This window comes from Corythoichthys intestinalis, chromosome 1 (genome assembly GCF_030265065.1).
Source record: "Corythoichthys intestinalis isolate RoL2023-P3 chromosome 1, ASM3026506v1, whole genome shotgun sequence".
Classification (NCBI taxonomy): Eukaryota; Metazoa; Chordata; class Actinopteri; order Syngnathiformes; family Syngnathidae; genus Corythoichthys; species Corythoichthys intestinalis.
In genome coordinates, this window is record NC_080395.1 from 42,574,920 (window position 1) to 42,597,013 (window position 22,094).

Sequence of the window (22,094 nt, forward strand, 5' to 3'; positions counted from 1 at the left end):
ATCATAATTCTTTGTCCAACTCCTTGAATCAGGACGAAAGGGGAACAGTCAAAACTAAACCAAATGTATAATATTGCGCCGGGCTCAATCGTACCACAATACAAAAATGACTCCGACTCCTCACACACCACCACGCTAACTGTTGGAGTGAAATCAAACATTAGTTCCTGCATGAATTGCTTTTTTTATATAAACAGCATGCAGGTGACATAGCTGAAGGCAAACAGGTATAGTTGGTCTGCAAATATTTAATGGTGCCAACACAGGGGTCAGGATTGCGAAAATTATCCATCCAATAATGGGAGCAATTTTAACAACTTTTAACAGTTGATTCAGGGTAAAGGGTAAATTAGGGTAAAGAATTGGGCTCGGGCCAATTGTACCAAAAACCTCCACAAAAAACTTCACATAGTGTGGCCAATTTTTTTTTTTTTTTTTGAGGGAAAAAAAAAAAAAGTAATTATCACCAATTACTTTGCCAAGTAACTAATTACTCTTACATTCAGGTAATTGAGTTACTAACGCAATTACTTTTTGGGAGAAGTAATTTGTAACTATAATTGATTACTTTTTTTCAGTAAGATTAACAACACTGGTCAAGACACCATTTTGCACATGAACCTTTATGGTCACCTGTTGTGAGGAGCAAACATGTTGCTGTCAGCACTGAAAAAAAATGAAAAGGTTTAGGGAAAACAGCCATAACTGTTCTAATAGTGGATTGTTTCTGTGCCATCGACAGCAATAGATGCTATTTTAACAGGATGGCAGTGAATAGTCAGTGGATCTGAAAACCATGCAGGGAAAAGTTTTACTGTAAATATTATGCAACTCCGCTATTAGTGTTTAAAGCAAGAGCAGATGTTTCTAAATCTCATTCTGATTAAAGATGTGCTTTCATGGAGGATTAAAAGAATATTTACTTAAATGTTTTGTTTATAAAAAGCTAATTTAAAACATTTTAAGACCTAAATTAAATACACAACCCTCCATCTTTGTTAATTCAAAACTTATGAATGAGAGAATTACCATCATCATCTCTTGATTCTTTCAATAAAAAAAACATTTAGAATTAGAGCTAAAGCTTAAAAAACGATTGACAAATTTCTTTGTCCAAAAATGTCAATAACTCAATTTGAGGTCTGAGCACGATCAAATTTGTACTGACTTTGTACCAAAAGATGCATTTGTTGTCATGTATCACTCCGTCAAAACGGGCTGGATGCAACATAATATGAAAATTCATCCATTTTCAATTCACTCCACCTGAAAGCATATACATTGCTGAATATAATGCAACATCTCTGAGAAAACCTCAAAATAGTTGTGACAGCAACTGCAGTGACTTTGACTCCAAATGCTAATTGAGCCAGCTGGAGCAATTTAGCATCTTGTTTTAACAAACAAAAATATCAAACCAGAAAGTTACAACGTTTGAGGAGTAAATTAAATGGTAATCAGAAACTTTGTTTCTCAAGTTTGAACTCAGCATTTGACACAAACGGAATACTCACATAGTCCTGATCTGAGTCCAAGGCAGGTAAAATTGATGTAAACAGTGCTTTCTTTTACACTAACTACACCAAATGAGGACACACTTAAGTTTATACTGCGGGTGCGTGACCACCAGTCCTCTACCCAACCCATGATGCTAATCAAAAGCTCCGCCCCCTATCCTCAATTCAGCCAATTATAGGGTGTCTTCAATTACATATTGGACGCGTTTACGACATCAAGGCGAAAGGATTCTCTCAAAGTACAGTGAAATTTTAAAGCAGTTACAATTCATTTTGACCATTATATATTTTTCTGAGACTTATTTGAATGCATCATGAACATTTACCAAACCGTGATAAAATGAGAACTGCTGAATATAATTTTGTTTTCATGAAAAACTGGTTTTAAAAAACTCTATTTTAACCCTCCACAGTACACTGTCCCTCTCATAAGCGGAGTTTGACTTTTGGGGCAGGGGGGGCACAACATGTTGATGACCCCGGAATGCAGTGTCAGCAATAAAATTAACTTACAATATTTATAATAATAAGCTGACAATGAGCGTTTTTTTTGTTTCCCATCGTTCTTGAGGGGAATTCTAAATCAGGCTGCTTTGGCAATACTTTTCGCCAAGATCGTCATCCATTGAATATGGTACGCTCACCGGTGTCGTACAAATGTAGTTACCCCACTCAAAAATTGTATCTGCTGGGCGGAGCCATATAGAGGTAGATTTGTGTCTTTATTATTCAATCAAAAAAAAGTTGCTTCAATCAAAATATATATTTTCAATTAAAAGAAAAGTCGCTTCAATAAAGAAAAAATGTGTTTGAATGCAAAAATAAATTTGAAACTCAAAAAAATGCATGTGAAAGCTATTTTTCCTTGAGTTATTTTTCTTTTTTTTTGGAGTCAAGTTTTTTTTAATCAAGTAATGTTGATATGTGTTTGGGCCACATTTTGTCTAGGACGTTTTTGTCTTTTTGATTCAATCAAAAAATAAGTTGCTTCAAAAAATATATATTTTCAAAACAAAAAATCAATTCAGTTAAAAAAGAAAAATTTCAATCATAGAAAACATTTTTGAATGCAAAAATATATTAGAGATTTAAAAATTGTCATTTGAACACTTAATTTTTCATTGAAAAAGTTTTCTTTGATTGAAGCAATCCTTTTTGTGTTTGGGCCATTTATGGGTAGGACATTTGTGTCTAAATCATTCAATCCCAAAAAAGTTGCTTCGATTAAAAAATAAGTATTTTCAATACTTTGATGAAAAACTTGAAAAATAAAATTGCCCTCCCCTTATTTTGTTTATTTATTTTTTTATTATATGCAAAGCAAATGACCGTCTAAGGTGCTTGTCACATGATCTGTTCGAAAAGTAATTTTGACCCATTATAAAAATATTTTTTTTGTTCATTTCATTCATTTTTGTTGCAGTTTTATTGCTTTAAAACGTATACATATACATATATATATACATATATATATATATATACACATATATATATATATACACACACACACATATATATATATACATATATACATATATATATATATATATATATATATATATATATATATATATACACACACACACACATATATATATACATATATATATATATATATATATATATATATATATATATATATATATATATATATATATATATATATATACACATATATATATACATATATATATACATATATATAGGAAAGTCAATTTCATGCAATGAAACTTTTCGGCCACCAGGGGGAGCCTGAACCCCCTTAAAATCCGCTTATGGTCTGTGTCTTGTCTTTTTGATGACACATAGTCTACTGGTAGTCGCACTTTTTGTGTCAACCTCTCAGCTTCTCGTTACTTTGTACTTGGGTTCATCATACTTTCTTTCCAGAACAAACTACCCAAACATTTGGCTAAAAAAATACTTTGATATTTAAATCTGCCCATCCCTTATTTTCACCACTTATGCTCTTAGCAGTGCAAGGCTCCAGTGACTCGTGATTTCGCGGTTAATTAGCCACTTGGCACTTTAACTAAGAGAAAAGTTCATTTTGATCATTTCATTCAATTCAAACGTGTTAAGTACAATTTCAACACAGTTTTGTGTCGGACAACAGCTCATTGGACGTAGCATCGTGTCTGTGTGTGTACCGCTTTAAGAAAGTCACGTGACTGAGGCAGTCGCTGCGTCACTTGAACTAGATAACTGATGATCGTTGTGAGCCAACGGCAAAAAGCGTCGTCACTCGGGGGCCATTTTGCGTTGGGGCTGTTCGATAAATACTTTCGATATGTACTTTGAAATACAGCTGCTATAAATTACTTACTTTTCAAACGACTTGTTTTTTCATAAACGGTAGATATGAAGTAAATTAACTGAATATTTAAAAAAAATTTTTTTTTTTTCAACATACAGCCTGGGTACAATTTTTAAATCTGTCAAGAATTCAGCGAGTTCAAATTATTTTTGTGGAGAACATCACCCACCGTACCTCTACTGCAGTAGAACCCGCCAGAGAAGTGCTCTGACGCAAGATGGCTTTCAGTTACCTACACCGCCGACTCAATATTTAGACATCTGGCCTTATATATGTGATATCTATGAGCGCAATGCGCATCGGCCACCTGTTAATGCGATCTTTTCTAAAATAGTCACCATTTGGAAGCAGACCTTTTCCTTTTAAGCTAGACAGATGTTCAGAATTTTAGTGTCTTCCAAACAAGGTAAACTTATATTAAAATATTGACATGCTTCTAATTAAAGTTTTAAAGCTACGTACTTCTGGTGTAACAAGACAACGACATAGTGATGTCAATGCCAGGTGAACAAACCTCACTTGTTTTATGGCCACAGAAATGTGTTGTCTAACATTAATTCAATAAGCTGTTTATTAATGCACATATTGAATGCACTGAATTTATGTGTAAGTTAAGCATTTGTAATATTGTAGCTCGCAGGTTTTCTCCAGAGTGAGCATCTTTCTTCATTGAACATCTCTGGTTCATCACTCACTTCCATCTCTGCTGAAGTTACCATTAGCAACTGGGCAGCGCCCGGCTGAGCACTTGCTACAGAGGAACTCGCCTGCAAAAACACAGTAGGTTGTGTATACGATTTTCATGCATGTATGGCGGGTGTTTTTATTTCTCTAACGGAACAATTCATTGTTAACGTTCTCGTACGCTGTTTGAATTAGCTTCACCGCGGCTAGCTGGTTAGCTGGCAAACGTGCTAACAATCCTTATCACAATGCACACTGACTCCTCAGTGTATGATGTCTGCGTTATCGGTGGTTAATCATTGAGCTGATTCGCCACGTTCACTTGTTCACCATACGTGGAAAAAGAGATACTCTGTTGCCCACTAAATAAACACATACAACAGCTAGCCCAATATTATTTCTCTAAGATGAACTTCATTTTCCTCCCCAGAATAAAAGATTGAACCGTTTATGACAAATCATAAGTCTCACACAAAGAATGTAATTGTTGTCAGGTGCTCCTACCACATTCCAATCCCGATGAGCTACATTTTGCCTTGAGCAGACATATTTGAATGAGTATGACAAGTGGTCCTGAAACTGCCTCGAGAAAGACGGAACGTAAATGTATCCCATCAAATAAATATTATCATGCAAGATTAATTGAATGTTAGAAATATGCTGGGACAGAATAAGTTGCTCACTGCAGATGGTGGATAACGTCACCGTGACTTGTTATGTCTGATACAGCATTTGCAGAGTGCACAGTAAAAGGGTATCCTTTCAGGGTATTGCGTGTACTATAGAGGTCAGGCTTGATAATCACTCGTCTACCATACTGTTGAGGAAGTATTGTTGACAAAAATACGGGCGTCTACTTCTATATTTGATTGTCACATTTATGTTTTTATTTTCAGGAGTAAAGTCATAGAGTACTGGCAGTGAGCATGTGAGCGTCAACATGCTTTCAGCGTAGAAGGCTGGAGGGAGCGGCACCGTCATGCTGCCGGGAGTCGGCGTGTTCGGGACGGGAAGTACAGCCCGAGTGCTGGTCCCGATGCTAAAGGCGGAGGGCTTCGAAGTCCATGCCCTCTGGGGGAGAAGCGAAGAGGAAGCGTGCGGCCTGGCAAAGGAGCTCGGTATCCCGTTTCACACCAGTCGATCCGATGACGTCCTGCTACACCAAGACGTTGACCTTGTTTGTATTTATATTCCACCCTCAATGACAAGGCAGATTGCTGTCAAAGCACTGGGTAAGAAAACAAATGCACACATGTGACTTAACTGAACAACAGCACGTCAACAACAGTTGAGGTCTTCAAATTGAAACGTCATAGGAACTCAGATCCAAGGAGCTGATTTTGGCTGAATGATATTAGCTGAAAGAAAAAAAAAAGAAAAAAAAAAAGATTTTTGTATTATTATTTTAAAATAAAAATAATAGAGTAGAAAATGGATTTTGTTGAGCAAGTGTTTTATATTGATATTGCTTGCAAATGTGACGTATTGAAATGTGTCAAATGTCTACAAACAGAAGTAAAACATCTGAATAATTTGTGACAAGGAATCTTTCCATCAACCAATGTTGGTATTCCTAAAGAAAATGGGGAAAAAAATGACAAAAACTAGAATTAAAAAAAAGATTTTTGTTAACTAAAACAAAAAGTTTACTTAAAAGAAAAACAAAGACTAGTCAAACTGTATTGTGTATTCAGAAAAATAAAACGTATCAAAATTAAAGACACTCGGTCTGACATGTTTTCATTTTTTATCCCCGGAAGCAATATTTACACGCCCAAATAACCAAATTTATAAAAAACTTAACTAAAATTAATCATTTCAAGAAAAATGAAAACTATTAAAAACTAGCAAATTCACTATAAAAGTTAATTGAAACTCGACACCAGCTAACCAGCATGCTCAGTACGGTGTGAAGCTATCCAGTTTTGTACTGGAATTCCTGAGTGTTGACCTCAGCTTCCTCTTATAGTTGCCACTTCCTGGCTGAGTGTGTTCCACCCGGCATGGAGGTCCAAAGCAATGAGGCCTCCTCTGTTGTATTTTATTATCTCATCACAATATCTCACTTAGCAAGAAGTTAATTATTTTGATGATTCAAAGTGAGAGTCGCACCTTCAAAGGGTTCAGACTTGATGGAAAAATGCCGCCTATCACCTAGCATTATACCTGTGTAATCTCAGGGTTTTTGCTGGGCCTTTTAAATTATTAACAGGACAGACGGCACTGTTGTCATGGGCATCACAGCGCAAAGAATCTTGCTGAATTAATTGAAAAAATATTGAATTTAATTTTGGAAGCAGCTCCTAAAAATGTCCGCCATTAGTGCAAGCATATAAGTGTTTATGCGCGTAGGTCTAACCGATGTCATAAAATGGCTGCGCTCCTAAGGAGTGTCTTTTTTTTTTTTTAATCAATTTCTCCATCAGAGGTCTAAGAAATTCTCCATTTACATACCTAACTGCTTTTAGCAACAGTCTTTTACATGAAGGTGAATAATAATAGGTGTTGCTCGTCCCTTTGAATTCATCAATGTGGATACAGTGCCTTAAAAACCCATTGAATTTTGTCTCATAAGTCTTACATTCCTTTAGTTTCAAATTGCGCTGCGTTGCATGGAATTTTGTATCTGAACTTTTTTCACTCTCGAGTATTTACAGATTTTCATTTTGCAAGGTTGCCTGTGTATTTTTCCCAGAAATGATGATAAAATTTGTTCTAAGTAGTGATACACAATAATACATTTTTCAACTGATATCGATAATTTCCTCCTCCGTCCAGCTGATAACCGATAACATCAAGCCGATCAGTCTGTTAAACAGGCATGAAACTGTCTCACCGTTTGGCGAAATTTGCCGTTTTGAAGTAAAAAAAAAAAAAAAAGGTGACCTACGTGAATTGTGTAGATCCGAGGAGAAAATTTTTAGGGGGGCGGGGGGTTCGGAAGATTTTTTAAATTATTATATTATCATGTGATTAACTTAGTAAGGGTGTGCAAAAATCAATTATTAGATTCTTCTTTTGCTGTGCTCAAGTTATTTTTTTTAGACCGAGAGTGGCAGAGAGTTCGTTGCTTCTTGCCTTTCAGTTGTCCAGCAGTAGGTTCAAGTTGTGTTAATTGGGAAATGTCCCTAGTGTGTTGCTCAGTCCCGTGTGCGTCTATAAGAGGTGAGTACACAAAGCCTCTTATAATGTTTAGCCTTTATTGTTGTTGTTCTTGAGATGTTACTCGTTAGCGCCAAGCGCTATGCTAATCAGCGAATTCACTACCCAGATAGCAGACCGATATTGAATAAACATTGATTTTCCATCAAAATCATTAGTATGGTCAACATCGAAATTTTTGACGTCAAGTGACGTTGAAACAACGTTATTCTATGGTATGTCAGGCGATGGTTGGGTTAACATTCTTTTATAGTTGATGAAATAATGTTGACAAATAGTTGATTTATGATTGACCAGGAAATGTGATTGAAAAGTCATTGAATCATGGATGAGCGGGCGTTTTGGTTGAAAACATATCATTGATTCAGCGTTGTTCCAATATTATTGATAATTGAAATTACATGTAGGTTTTGTAAGGATTTCAACGTTGAAACAACATTAATTGAGGGTGCAAAAGTGACGTTGATTCAACGATATAAGATCGACAGTGGAATGTTGATCCAACATCATTTCAACGTCAGTCTGCTATCTGGGTAAAATGTCGATTTATATGTTGTTTGGTGGTGTACTAAAGCTAAAACTGGGATTAAGTACAGCGGTAACACTACAAACATGCAAAATAGTACAGAAATCTGTAGTATATTGGTTAAAAGACGTCTTATTTCTAAAGACAATTTGTTTGTTTCCAGAATGTGGAATTCATTCCACCAGTGTAAATTTTATTGTATTGTTGAGAGAAATAGGTACTGCTGTTTGAAACAGCTAATGTTTTTGCACCTTTTTGTGAAAAAGAGCATCTTGTTTTGTATAGGCTTGTTGAGAAATAGGAACTGCCTTCAAAATGGTTAATGATTTTGCACTTTCTTGTTAAAAAAAAAAAAAAAAAAAAAAAAGCTGTTTAAGGGCAGCTTTTTGTTGTATGGGAATGTTTCCATCGTTCCTGTTGAATCATTAGGATATTTTAAATAAATAATGGACATAAATTTGTTTGCCTACTTTATTAATTACAAATGTATGATGCATCGATAATACACTGATATACATATTTTGTTGGGTTGTACAGTGTACCGGAATATATTTCTCACCTTTTTAACCCCTGACCCATTTTCATGCCTGATTAAAAGATTTATGTAAAATTTTAAAGTATACACAAGAGCAAATGTTACTGTGCAAAAAGTGAATTTATTGCTACGTTTTCCTCATAAAATGTGAACATGTAGTAAATTCCATCATCTAAACAATCAGAGATTGTCTGACAATGTGTAATGGTAAGCTTTTGGCAGCAATTATTTACAGAGTAAATACCTACTGTAAGTTCTACAAAAAGGCCTTTAAAAGTAAGCCATTCCTAACATACTGTATATAGCATTACTACACTGCAAAAACACACCTTCTTAAAACTAGTGAAATTCCCCTGCTTTTAGTGTAACTCTATTGGAAATGAGTGAAATTATCTGCTAGTGATTCAAGTAAATTTCAGATTTCTTGAAATAAGAAATATGGCAAGCTGAAAATAAGACTTATTTTAAGCAATGAATTATTGCATTTAATCTTTAAATAAAGCTTGTTAGAAATATCCTGTATTCAAGAATATATATGGTTCAGAACATTATTTCAAAGCGAATTTTTCATGATTTAGGTGAAAAATGACCAATTTTTAAATGTATGGTCTTTATGAAAACAAAAAGTAATATTTACTTCAAGCAAGTGGAATATCTGATGCATTCATCTGTTAACTAGTCTTTAACACTCAAAACGAGATGGAGAACATTAATTGACTAGATTTAAGAAAAATTATATGATTAAGAGACGTTATAAATTTGCTGTGTACTGAATGCATTACTTGCCTCTGCTGTGGGTGACCCTGGCAGTTTGATGTCTGATGCATTCATCTGTTAACTAGTCTTTAACACTCAAAACAAGATGGAGAACATTAATTGACTAGATTTAAGAAAAATTATATGACTAAGACGTTATAAATTTGCTGTGTACTGAATGCATTACTTGCCTCTGCTGTGGGTGACCCTGGCAGTTCTTGTGAGTGGTATGTGGTTTGGTGCATGTTGGCATTAGAGCTGAAAGAATATTCGAGCAATTTGAGTAACTCGAGTTTAAAAACTGATCCCAGTAATTTTAGTCACCTCGAGTAATCGTTTAATTTTGACAGCTCTAAGCATCACGTTTCGCCCGGACTACTTTTAATGCGGGACAACGCGCTGATGGTGCGTAGAGGAAGAAGCAATTAAAAAAAAAAAAAAAAAACTTACTGCAGCCGACAGCCGCTACGAATGACACCGACGTTGCTAAAAACTAGCCCGCATGATGCTACGGTGGTAGCAGGTAGCGTCTGATGAGTCTCATAGAGATCACATGTACGTTGAACGAGATGCGAAATGACAGAGTCAGCGGCGTTAGTAAATAGCCGCCATCTTAAAGCAGTAGACTTCTAAGCGCTAATACAGTGGTACCTCTACATACGATCACTTCGACACACGATCTTTTCGAAATCCGACGTAAAATTTGAGCCGCCATTTGTTTCTACATCCGACGAGTTGCCCGAAATACGACGACATGACAGCACTGCAAACGAACGCACGGTGGATTTTCTTGTGTGAGAAATCAACACAGTTTTCAAAAAAAGTTGATACAGTTGGAGAAACAAGGAAAAAAGTGATGCTTACCTTTGAAATGAAGATGCAAGTTATAGAAAAATATGAGCTTGGGGTGCGCGTCCCTGAACTGGCTCAACAATACAGCTCCGTGGTCCTCTTCCGACCACCGTTCGCCACTATTTATAAGTTAAGGTGACAATTATTGTGGTAACATTGCCAAGGAAATCGCCAGCTTCGTCACGTTTTTATCATTTATTTAAGAACTTATCCAACACAAAACGCCCATTGTCTTAAGCAGTTGACTGCTCTCAAGAAAACGAAAGTATTATCTCTACCGCACCGACCTATCTCACTGAGACGTCACCTTCGCGGTGCGTTCAGGGACAGTAAAAAGTGTCCGCCATATTAGAATCCGATTCGTTACATTATTTACAGGAATAATTATTAATTCTTCTTCTTATTATTATATTATTCTGAATTATTTATTTATAACTTATTTGTTTTTCTATGTTTAATTGCCATTTGTAACAGTGCCAGCAGTATTTATTAAGAATTTAGTATATGTTTTTAGGCTTTGGAACGAATTAATGGAATTATAATGTATTCCTATGGGAAAATCCTGCTCGACATACGACCATTTCGACTTACAAACAAGGTCCTGGAACGAATTAAATTCGTATGTAGAGGTACCACTGTAAATAACTTTAACGTTACTGTCACTCGCTCACGTAACGTTAGCCCTGCGGAGGGCTAGGTTTCTATTATGACCACTGTCGATGCGTGGCTAACGTGTCTTACATACAGGCTTTATTTAATCTGTGAAAACATAGCGCTGTAGAGTGATGAGGGTGTAAAATAAAACTTAATAATGCTAACTGTCCATTTTAGCTCAGTAGTCATTGCTGGATAAAACACCAAATAGCACTGGTCCCTAATGTTCTCCAATACAGCAGGTATCATACATTTATTTTAACACTGCAAAAACTCAAAAAACTTATCAGGACTAAGAGTTTAGACTAACTTAAAACTTAACTAGAACTTAAAAATAGCTTGACACAAATAGAAATTCAATTGAAACACGTGGGAAAAACGCCTAACTTTTAATGATGTGTGTTATCAAGCGTAATGGCATTTTTTTTTATAAGATCTAAAAGTTTTTGATTGAAAGCAATGAATTAGTCTTTTTTTTTTTTTTTTTTTTTTTGTTTTTTTTTAATTGAAGTTACATCTGAGATGCAATTGTTGGCTGTTTTCAACATAGTACATCGAAAATAAAGACATTGATTGACTGAAAATGGTTAAATATTAGATGAAATATCTTGTTTTCTCATGTGTATTTATAATTGCTCTTCACCTAAAAATATGTTTTATCCGATTACTCGATTAATCGAGAGAATTTTCAGTCGATTACTCGATTACTAAAATATTCGATAGCTGCAGCCCTAGTTGACATTATCATCTAACCCCTGTGCCGTCATGCCAAGCATGCTTACTTGACTGACATCACTTGTCCAAATGTCTGTGCTGAAACTGATGTGATCAGCATGGATTTCACGAAGAATAGTGATTGTATAAGGTAGGTAAGCACGCATCTGAAAACTAGCGGCGGGTTGGTACCTGGCAGCGAGACTCCAGATGCGATAAAAGCAGCCGAAACCCCATGTCCTCAACGACTGTAAACGGCTGGTCACTGAAGGCTATGAACTGTACTATTTTTTAATCCAGGTCTTTGGTCTCTCTGGTCATTTCGGTCAAAACGTCCCTGATCGTCATAAGCGTCCCCGATCGTCACAAGCATCCCCAATCGTCACAACCCCCGCAGCATTTTTGTACTGTGGCCAAAAATGATTGAAACATTGTATAATTGGCTTAAATCATAAAACAAATAAATCATGAAAGAATTCATTCCAATGAGTCCATCTGATTAATATTACAATTTCCCTTTGTCTCTCTGCAGGTATCGGTAAGAATGTTGTCTGTGAAAAAGCTGCGACTGCAGTGGATTCTTTCCAGATGGTGAATGCAGCTAGGTATTACCCTCAACTGCTCAGCATCATGGGGAATACCCTTCGTTTCCTTCCCACATTTGCGGCCATGCGGAAGCTGCTGGTCGAGGGTTACGTGGGTGAAGTGCAGGTATGTGACGTACGCGTGTACGGCCCCAGCCTCTTAGACCGCTCGTACGGCTGGACTTGCGAGGACCTGATGGGAGGCGGGGGCCTGCACACAGTGGGCTCGGCTGTCATCGACCTTTTAAGTTACCTGACCGGGACGCGGGCCCAGCGGGTTCACGGCCTGCTGCGCACCTTCGTGCAGCAAAACGATACCATCAAAGGCATCCGACGGGTCACTAGTGACGACTTTTGTTTCTTCCAAATGTTGATGGGGCCCTGCTCGGGCGGCGCGTGCTGCACCGTGACTCTCAACTTCAACATGCCGGGTTCCTTTTTGCATGAGGTGATGATCGTCGGGTCAGCGGGGAGATTGGTGGCCAGGGGGACTGAACTGTTTGGGCAGCGTAACGGCAGCAAAAGCGAGGAACTCTTACTAGGCGACGGCGGCTGGGCCGGCCCTGACGTGAAAGACGTACCCATGCCTCACCTTCGGGGGCTAGGCGCCATGGTCAAGGCCTTGAGACAGTCATTCCAAGCACACCAGGAGCGCAGGTTGTGGGCACACGGGCCAGTTGCCGCGGCACCCACATTCGAGGACGGCCTGTATGTACAGACTGTAGTGGAGGCGGTGAAGCGGTCCAGCTATAGCGGAGAGTGGGAGTGTGTGGATATCATGAATAAAGAGCCCGATCCCAACCACAACCTGTGTGAGGCCCTGCAGAGAAATAAGAACTAATCAAACACGTGTTGCAAAACGTTTGGGATTTTGGCCTTAAATGTCAGGATGGATTTAAAATGCCCTATAACCTTGACAAGTCAAATTTATTCAGCCTTCTCTAAATTTTTGAATGCACACAATCATGTTAATGCCAATATACTAATTAGACTGGAAACACTTTTTTTTTTTTTTTTTTTTTAGTTAGGTTCTGACAGCTGTTTACGACTTAATGTTTGGTTGCGGAATCCAAAACTGATGTCAGTTTTTCTCTTATCACATAACTTTTTTACATTTATGATCCCTTTTTTTTTCTTAAAAGAAAATACTTAGTGTTCAAATATAGACACAAGGAAACTTGAAAGAAACAGGCATGACTGCCATGTTTATTTAATTAACACTATTTAAGCTAGTTGTGTGCAAATAATAACATTATGGTAGGTGTGGAGAGAAAAATAAAATGATATGTGAAAAAAAATACTGCAATTTTGGAATCAGTTCAGCAATTTTAATATTAAAAATCAAATTCAACAGATATTTTTCCCCAAATTGTTCCCAAGTGTTACGCATGATTTAGACAAGTAAAATTTAGAAAAGGCTAAATAATTTGATTTTCTTTTTTTTTTTTTTTTTTTTTTTCATCCTGAAATTTTCTCTCATTTTCATGACATGTGTATTTTAGGAGTGCTACTACTAAAACGTCTGATGTTTTCACTTCAGTTAGTTTACACCAGAGGACTACTTAGAGCTTTTTTGTCACCTGTTTACTCACTGGCTGCCATTGACGACAATGGACGTTCAATCCAAGCAGCCACTCAGTTCATATAGATTGGACGTCATCAATGGCCGCCAGCGAGTTAAGGTGAATATTTTGCTGCAGAAACATGAGGGTGTTCCTCTTCACTACATAGTTTGAGTTTGCCTATTATTTTTTTACACTTAATGCCTGTAAATACTTTAGCTATTTTTTTCTGTTTAGTAGACATTTATTTAAATTTTTTTTTTTTTTTTCCCAAGTCCAATGGCACCTTATTGTGAAAACATTGAAGTGACTTGACTAACAAATTCGCTTTTGTGGCCCTAGCAGAATTCTATGGATGTTCCATAGATGGTGCTCAGTTTTGTTGGAACATTTACAAACAGAATAATGCAGATATGCCGAAGTTTTTGAACGTGTAGTTTATTTACGTTGCAATTTTTTGATACCACGACATTGGTAGACAAAGATTTGATTTATATAAAAATACTAAAGACTGTGTTTAATAAGCTACGCTGTGAAAGCATTCATTTGTGGTTTCATTCACAAATAAGCGAATTTTTTGACGATGATGGGGAAATCACATTTTCCCTGCATCTGATTTTGTTTAAATTTCACTTGCAGGCATTTGGTTATAAAATATGACTTCCTGTTACCCGTTGTTTACGCTCAAGAACCAACAGCGTTTTAAAGATTTTCTTGCTTCAAACTACATTTTGTAACAACTGAAGCGAGGCTTGTCAAATATTGAAAGGAGCAGCGTTTTTATTTGGGTGGTTTTACGTGTCCTATTTGACAAGCAAATGAGGCTAAACTCAATTGTTTACATTTTTTGTCCTTTTATGAATCTTTTTGTTGGGTGCAAAATGCTACAAACTGATGCCTCAAATCCTGTGTGGTGCCAAATACGCGCTGGAATGGATATTTGAACCACTGGACACTGTAACTACAGCAGGATGATGTCAGAATTATCGCCACTCATTAATACCAACATTTAGGATTGTTTGATTTTTATGGTTTAGGCTCATCAATCTCTGAAGACAAAAGATTTTGATCTAACTCTACCCCAATAGTGCATTACTGTACTATTATCGTAAGTTTACATAAACTGTCTAAACAAAATGTATGATCTAAATCCTCTAAAACATTCCAACATTCTCATTTAGCGCATATTATCTTTTTTTCTCTTGCACTGATACTGTAAAATTATTTAACATGGTGCGCTTCCTTTTCTAGCCAGCGCACTATAAAATTAATTTAACATTTGTCTGTATATGGACTATTGCTTATTTATGTTTGGTTGTGGAAAATTTAATGTGTTTAATCTGTTCACTTTTCTCAGTCTGTGAATTTCTGTTAAAGCTGTAATATTTATTTCTTTTTTTCCCCCTCTGATTTTCCAGACCATGCTTCTTTGAGCACAGTGTGTTTGTTGTGTTTGAGGTGGAGGGGGATGGTTCATTTGGCGGATATTTCCTTTAATAAATACAGTTGTATTAGTTCAGGGTGTTTGTTTCTGCTTCTGTCAAGTGAAACTACTTAAAATGCTAGTTAATCATTTTGCCTATATTGCTACTGGCAGACTTTTTTCTTTGTTCTCAGATAAATAGCTGTACTTCAACCCTATATAGGGCACTCATTTTAATACTGTACTATAAATTAAAAAAGATGAGTTTTATTGGTGGTCATCACTAAACATTATTTTTTCTTTTTTTTAAGGATTCAATTTGCCGAATCTTCGAAGGTTTCCGAATCTGACAATAGTGTTTTTCTGTATACTTGTCATGCAATCGGCCTTTTTGATATTCTTATTTTAGTTGTGATTTTTACAAACACTTCATATATTATCACCCAATAAAACATGGCACAACCGGTATGAGTAACTTTTGCTAAATATTTGTACTTTTGTCTTATTTTAAGTGTCAGTTATATACCCACTTTGTTTGAAAAAATATCATTTTGCAATAATTTTGCACCCAATTTTTTTTTTTTTTTTTAAGAAAAGCTTTCAAGGGATAAAAACCTCGGTCATATTCAAAATTCAGAAATTTTAAAATTACGTAAGACAAGTATTTGCATCTATGCAACTATTTTTTTGCTTGACCAGCGACTTGCCCATTAGGGTGTCTCAAGAAATAATTAGTTGAGAAATGAGAGGGGGCCCTATGTTTTCAAGTTGTCTTATGATATACTTAATCATAATCAAAAGCAAAAAAATAGTTTTGACTTTATTTACTTACCCCCTTTTTTGATTGAAAAAACAGTTTTTTGGCTGTTTTTGCATTATTTAACCATTTCCGCATAAACCCTGTTTTTTCAGACGTAATTTTTTATGCAATATTTATCATCTCCATTTAAAACCAGATATTTACTACAGTTGAAAATGGTCCCTTTAAAAATATAAAAATGGTCCTTTTAAAAATTAAACTTATTTAGTTTCCAATAAAACTTTTACTCTTCTAACATGCCAAGACATGCTGCCGGCCATCACAGATCATTAAGAGAACACTTTGTACCCGAACATAATTGAACTGAACTGTTGAACCTTTTTATTGATAACTCCTATTGAGATGGGTCCCCAAGACCAGGCATGAGGCTGTTACTAGTCTGGCTGATGTGACAGGTCCAGGAGAACCGATGATACAAACTGAGCTCCCTACCCTCCAGGGTGTCCTGAGGCATGGCATCTACCTGCAGGAAAAGAGGCTGTTGGAGGATGGGGTGGATAGGAGGAACTACAGCATCAACCAGCTGGTCAAGGATGTCAGGGTGGGGTTGGTGGGCTGGAACAGAGGGGGCATGAATTGGTCACCAGGATTGAGAGAGTGTGCAAACCATGCAGAGGACGGGACAGTCGGCATGACGGTCAACTGCACCACCTTGGGCTGGGTGCGGAGGCAGGACAGCTCAAACAGGACATTCCTTGGACCATCCACCCAGCTGTTGTTGACCTTTACTTGGAACCAGCAGGGGAAGTACACATTAATTATGAAGGAGACAATCTCCTTCAGTCTAGCTAGGAGCTTGCCCTTAAGTCCATGACTGCGGCACCACCAGTCACAGAACAGGTTAGCTGTGGTGAGCCACCGGCTGTGTCCGGTCTTGCCAACTGTCAGTGCAGCAAGATCATTGTCCATCTTGCCACTTCTGATAGCTTTGGTGATCCTGTATCCATAGTGCTGGTCTGAGGAGAGGTCTTTCACTATTTTGTCAGGAAGATCCGGGAGACTTGTCTTCCCTGGAATTGCCGGGAAGCTAAGGGTTCTCTCCAGAGATCTGACAGTCGGTAGCAACTTCAGTCATGGACTTAAGGGCAAGCTCCTGGCTAGACTGAAGGACATTGTCTCCTTCATAATTAATGTGTACTTCCCCTGTAGGCTGTATTGGCACCATGGAAAAAGTGCTTAGAAAATGGATTTCGTTCCACTGAAATGGATCTACATGACCTTTGCATTGTAATTTACAGACGTTGCTAATTACTACCAAAAAAAAAGTTCTACTCACGGTTTCCAGTCATTTTTTAGTAATTAGCGTTTTCGTGTCGGTCTTTTTTTCCCCCCGTGGCGCAGTGATATTGATACGGCGGAGTCGTATCGTCAGTGTGTGAATCCATTTTAGGTCACGTGCACCAATAGGAGACGAGGACTGTTGCTATGCACTTCGAAAACAAACAATATGGCGGCGACCGTGTCAAGCTACGACACGAGCGAAGATGAACCAAAGATAAGAAAACCGCATTCGGAATTTAGTCAAAAGGCATCGAAACGATGCTATATGCATCTCTCAACTGTCCAAGGGCGAAAAAGGGCAGGAATTTAGAAAAAACGTGCAGAGCCCGCGTGGTTGCGTCAGACAATGGCTTTCTCTCCAGGCTCCGTCGAAGGATCTTGCTGAAAATGCGTCGACTGGGGTTTTTAACGACATTCACTATAGGTAAGCCACACACACGCCTTTTGTTGTGAATAACTATGGGAGTTGTGGGCTTCTGGTCAGATCACAATTGAAGTTAAGACTTGCAATGTGAGTTCTGGGCTGTAGCGGTCATTATTATGATGTTAGATTGTTAACTTTGAGCAAAAAGTTTAGATTGACAAATAACATAGTATTTAGTCTGTTTAACCGTAGTTCCAAAAACCTATTTGATAATTTTATTCAGGAAAAAATGGCAGAATGGACAAGCCTATATAATTTGGATTGGAAGATTATGTAAATATGATATGGATGAAACAGTTCTCACATAGTTTATGTGTGTGTGCGTGTTTTTCAGAACTGAAACACCCTTCACTGACAGCTGCAACTTCTTCTGTGAGACCGTCGTCCATTAAAAGATTAGAGTTGACCAGGAAGTGCTGCGAATGGACAAGCTTGTGGAAATATGGCTTTATTGGGACCATGGAAAAAGTGCTTAGAAAATGGATTTTTTTCAAAGACAATACCCTCCTAACTTAGTCACCAGCCAGAAATGTATCTTGATGTGAATACACAAAAATACAGATCTAGTGTTGCTGTTTTTGCTTGTTTTCGGTGTTATATTAATTCTGGCAACACAAAATCTTTATCAAATGTCATAAACACATCTACCAAACATTTGAAACAAGTATTGGTGCCTTAGTATACACATAGGTGAATTCAGAATGAGAAATGTAGCTAATTTCTTGAAGGAAACACTTCAACATTAATGATTTGCACCCAGCACAATGAAATATATATTGAATTAAGCTAAAGGCTTATGTGTCATATTAAAAATATCACAACCTACTATGCAATGAAATATATAAAATAAAAAATGCACGCCATGATCATAAATAGCTGAAAATCAACCCAATTGCTACCACACCCTCCTAAATGTGAATCATGGCAAAAATGGAATAAGACAAAAAAATTACAGGGTGATCAAAAATATAATGTGCCAAAATCATAACGTGATACTTAAAAAATGAAAGACATCACAAAAGAAGTGATGGACACGTGTTGAAGATAACTTCCAAGTTTTATTTCATGTTTCACAAGTGCTCAAATGTGAGCACACCCAGCAGCACGGACAAAATCAAGCCACGATGAGAATTCCTCTCAAACGTGTGCATGTCGCAGTTATTGTCTTGATTGCAACTGTTGTTCGATATTTCGCATCATCAGTACTTGCTGGACGTGTTGGTATGTTAAAGACAAAGTTCGTTATCCATCTTTATGGCACATAACGTATGTTATACACTAAGTGTATGTTCCACCACTTCCAGCAAATATTGATGACATGAAAGATTACATAACAGACGCAATCAACGCGGGAGGGAGGAATTCTCATGTCAACTTGATGTTGTCCATGCTGCTGGTGATGGCCATATTTGAGTACTATGAAAACATGAAATTAAACTTAGTTACTTCCTACATCTGTCCAAGGTAGTTTTTTTTTTTTTTTAATGTTTTTCGTTTTTGACATGGCATTTTGATTTTGGCACAGCCTTTTTTAATCACACTGTATATACACAAAAGTTTGGAATCATTGAAGTATGGTACTGTTGGTACACATTTATTTAAACATGGAAGTGTCTCATACTATAAAAATACACATTACACATACAAATATTGAAAAACGAAAAAAAAAAAAAAAAAAAGAAATAAAAGAATAGTAAAACTGTACATGACAACATTACTCCTCAAAATCGCTTTACTCAAAGTCATCATCCCATCCAAGTGTCTTCTGTTTCTTTGGAAACATTCTCACATGCTTGGCACCGATATAAATTTAAGTTTAAGTTTTGCAGACATACAGGAACATCTTCCCATGTCACAATTGGTTGCCTTTCAACTACAGTTGACTACTTGCAAAACAGTATCAGGGGCAGGATTTTTAGTCATCCATGTCACTGCCAACTGCCCATCCTCAATGTCCCACCCATTCCCAATGGGTGAAGGGGCACACATTTTAACTGTCAGACAACGTTTCATAATTGCTGCTTGATAGTTTGCTGTCCTGCAATGTTGGTACAGAGCATCAGTTTTGGGGGGAATAGAATGTTCTGGCAAGACTGACGAGGCTATACAGAAAGATCTGCATTTGGCATCATTTTTGGCACATGACTGGCCAAACAGGTGGCACACGTATTTACACAACGTGTTAAATGTTTGTAGGTCAAGTTTAAAACTGCTGCCCAGCTTTGCAAACCCAGTCAGGTATTCTTTTTTATGACGTGCAAAAGAAAAGGTTTTTTTTGCCTTTGCCATGAAAGGCACAAGCAGAGTCACAACCTGTGAATGTATGGATGCCAATGAGTGCTGAACACACACTAGTGCCAGGAGCTGCAGAGACCTTAGAGACGTCAGTCCTCGTTCTGTTGCCTCCTCCTGTGAAAAAATGCAATTTACACTGTAAATCTATCTGCAGACTTACAGCAATCACTGCCACGTCAGTATCAGGGCTTTTATTGACTACAGCTTGATGTTCTTGAGCCAAAAGGTTTATTTAACCATTGTCACCCATAACTGGTATGCAATAAAAAGTTATACTGGATTCACTTTCGACACACTGTACACTATATACATTTTATAACAAAGTGGTATTGATATCTGGGCTAAAAAATGGTATCGTTACAACACTAGTTTAAATAAGAATTTTTTGAGCATAAGTTAATAACAATTAACCTTGTAGTAAAGGCGTGCGTGTGGCTTACCTGTAGTGAATGTCGTTAAAAATCCCAGTCGACGCATTTTCAGCAAGATCCTTCGACGGAGCCTGGGGAGAAAGCCATTGTCTGACGCAACCACGCGGGCTCTGCACGTTTTTTCTAAATTCCTGCCCTTTTTCGCCCTTGGACAGTTGAGAGATGCATATAGCATCGTTTCGATGCCTTTTGACTAAATTCCGAATGCGGTTTTCTTATCTTTGGTTCATCTTCGCTCGTGTCGTAGCTTGACACGGTCGCCGCCATATTGTTTGTTTTCGAAGTGCATAGCAACAGTCCTCGTCTCCTATTGGTGCACGTGACCTAAAATGGCTTCACACACTGACGATACGACTCCGCCGTATCCATATCACTGCGCCACGGGGGGAAAAAAGACCGACACGAAAACGCTAATTACTAAAAAATGACTGGAAACCGTGAGTAGAACTTTTTTTTTGGTAGTAATTAGCAACGTATGTAAATTACAATGCAGAGGTCATGTAGATCCATTTCAGTGGAACGAACCAACACAATTTTGGCTCAGCCAATACAGCCTACTGCTGGTTCCAAGTAAAGGTCAACAACAGCTGGGTGGATGGTCCAAGGAGTGTCCTGTTTGAGCTATCCTGCCTCCGCACCCAGCCTAAGGTGGTGCAGTTGACCGTCATGCCGACTGTCCGATCCTCTGCATGGTTTGCTCACTCTGAGGCAATCCTGGTGACCAATTCATGCCCCCTCTGTTCCAGGCGAAGTTTTCCAGAGCAGTCCAGGCCACCTGGATTTTCCGTTCTATGGACTTGTCTGTTATGGTGACCGGGGGACTGAATTGAGCATTTGCCCTCTGCCAACAGCCCACCAACTCCACCCTGACATCCTTGACCAGCTGGTTGATGCTGTTGTTCCTCTTTTCCACCCCATCCTCCAACAGCCTCTTTTCCTGCAGGTAGATGCCATGCCTCAGGACACCCCGGAGGGTAGGGAGCTCAGTTTGTATCATCGGTTCTCCTGGACCTGTCACATCAGCCAGACTAGTACCAGCCTCATGCCTGGTCTTGGGACCCATCTCAATAGGAGTTATCAATAAAAAGGTTCAACAGTTCAATTCAAATATGTTCGAGTACAAAGTGTTCTCTTAATGATCTGTGATGGCCGGCAGCATGTCTTGGCATGTTAGAAGAGTAAAAGTTTTATTGGAAACTAAATAAGTTTAATTTTTAAAAGGACCATTTTTATATTTTTAAAGGGACCATTTTCAACTGTAGTAAATATCTGGTTTTAAATGGAGATGATAAATATTGCATAAAAAATTACATATCTGAAAAAACAGGGTTTAGGCGGAAATGGTCAAAAAAACGCAAAAACGGCCAAAAAAATGTTGTTTTTTCAATCAAAAAAGGGGGTAGGTAAATAAAGTCAAAACTTTTTTTTTTTTGCTTTTGATTATGATTAAGTATATCATAAGACAACTTGAAAACATAGGGCCCCCTCTGATTTCTCCACTTTTTATTTCTTGACACACCCTATTGCCCATGTGCTACTGTCTTATTTGCATTACCA

At 37.5% G+C, this 22,094-nt stretch overlaps 1 protein-coding gene and 1 long non-coding RNA gene across 5 annotated transcripts; both read left to right on the forward strand.

The window, feature by feature from the left end:
• The first annotated feature begins 4,002 nt into the window (after nucleotides 1-4,002).
• gfod2 (glucose-fructose oxidoreductase domain containing 2) lies at nucleotides 4,003-13,760 on the forward strand. 3 transcript variants are annotated; one of them, XM_057851469.1, is made up of 4 exons: nucleotides 4,003-4,338; nucleotides 4,468-4,614; nucleotides 5,415-5,750; nucleotides 12,250-13,760. In XM_057851469.1, exons 3-4 carry the CDS (start codon nucleotides 5,498-5,500, stop codon nucleotides 13,140-13,142), a joined length of 1,146 nt encoding a protein of 381 aa, XP_057707452.1. In that variant the 5' UTR covers nucleotides 4,003-4,338; nucleotides 4,468-4,614; nucleotides 5,415-5,497; the 3' UTR covers nucleotides 13,143-13,760. The 3 variants fall into 3 exon arrangements, with proteins under 3 accessions (XP_057707452.1, XP_057707468.1, XP_057707461.1); XM_057851485.1 differs by having other exon boundaries at nucleotides 4,003-4,240; XM_057851478.1 differs by lacking the exon at nucleotides 4,003-4,338 and having other exon boundaries at nucleotides 4,350-4,614.
• Nucleotides 13,761-20,741: 6,981 nt separating this feature from the next.
• Nucleotides 20,742-21,845, forward strand: LOC130923317 (uncharacterized). 2 transcript variants are annotated; one of them, XR_009064690.1, is made up of 3 exons: nucleotides 20,742-20,974; nucleotides 21,042-21,185; nucleotides 21,284-21,845. It is a non-coding gene; the product is annotated as an uncharacterized LOC130923317 (long non-coding RNA). The 2 variants fall into 2 exon arrangements; XR_009064693.1 differs by having other exon boundaries at nucleotides 21,082-21,185.
• Nucleotides 21,846-22,094: the final 249 nt, after the last annotated feature.

Excerpts from the sequence above, each read along its gene's own strand:
- gfod2 (XM_057851469.1), top strand. The coding sequence starts at position 5,498 with ATGCTGCCGGGAGTCGGCGTGTTCGGGACGGGAAGTACAGCCCGAGTG. Across the intron at positions 5,751-12,249 it reads GATTGCTGTCAAAGCACTGG|GTATCGGTAAGAATGTTGTC; the intron begins GTAAGAAAACAA and ends GTCTCTCTGCAG.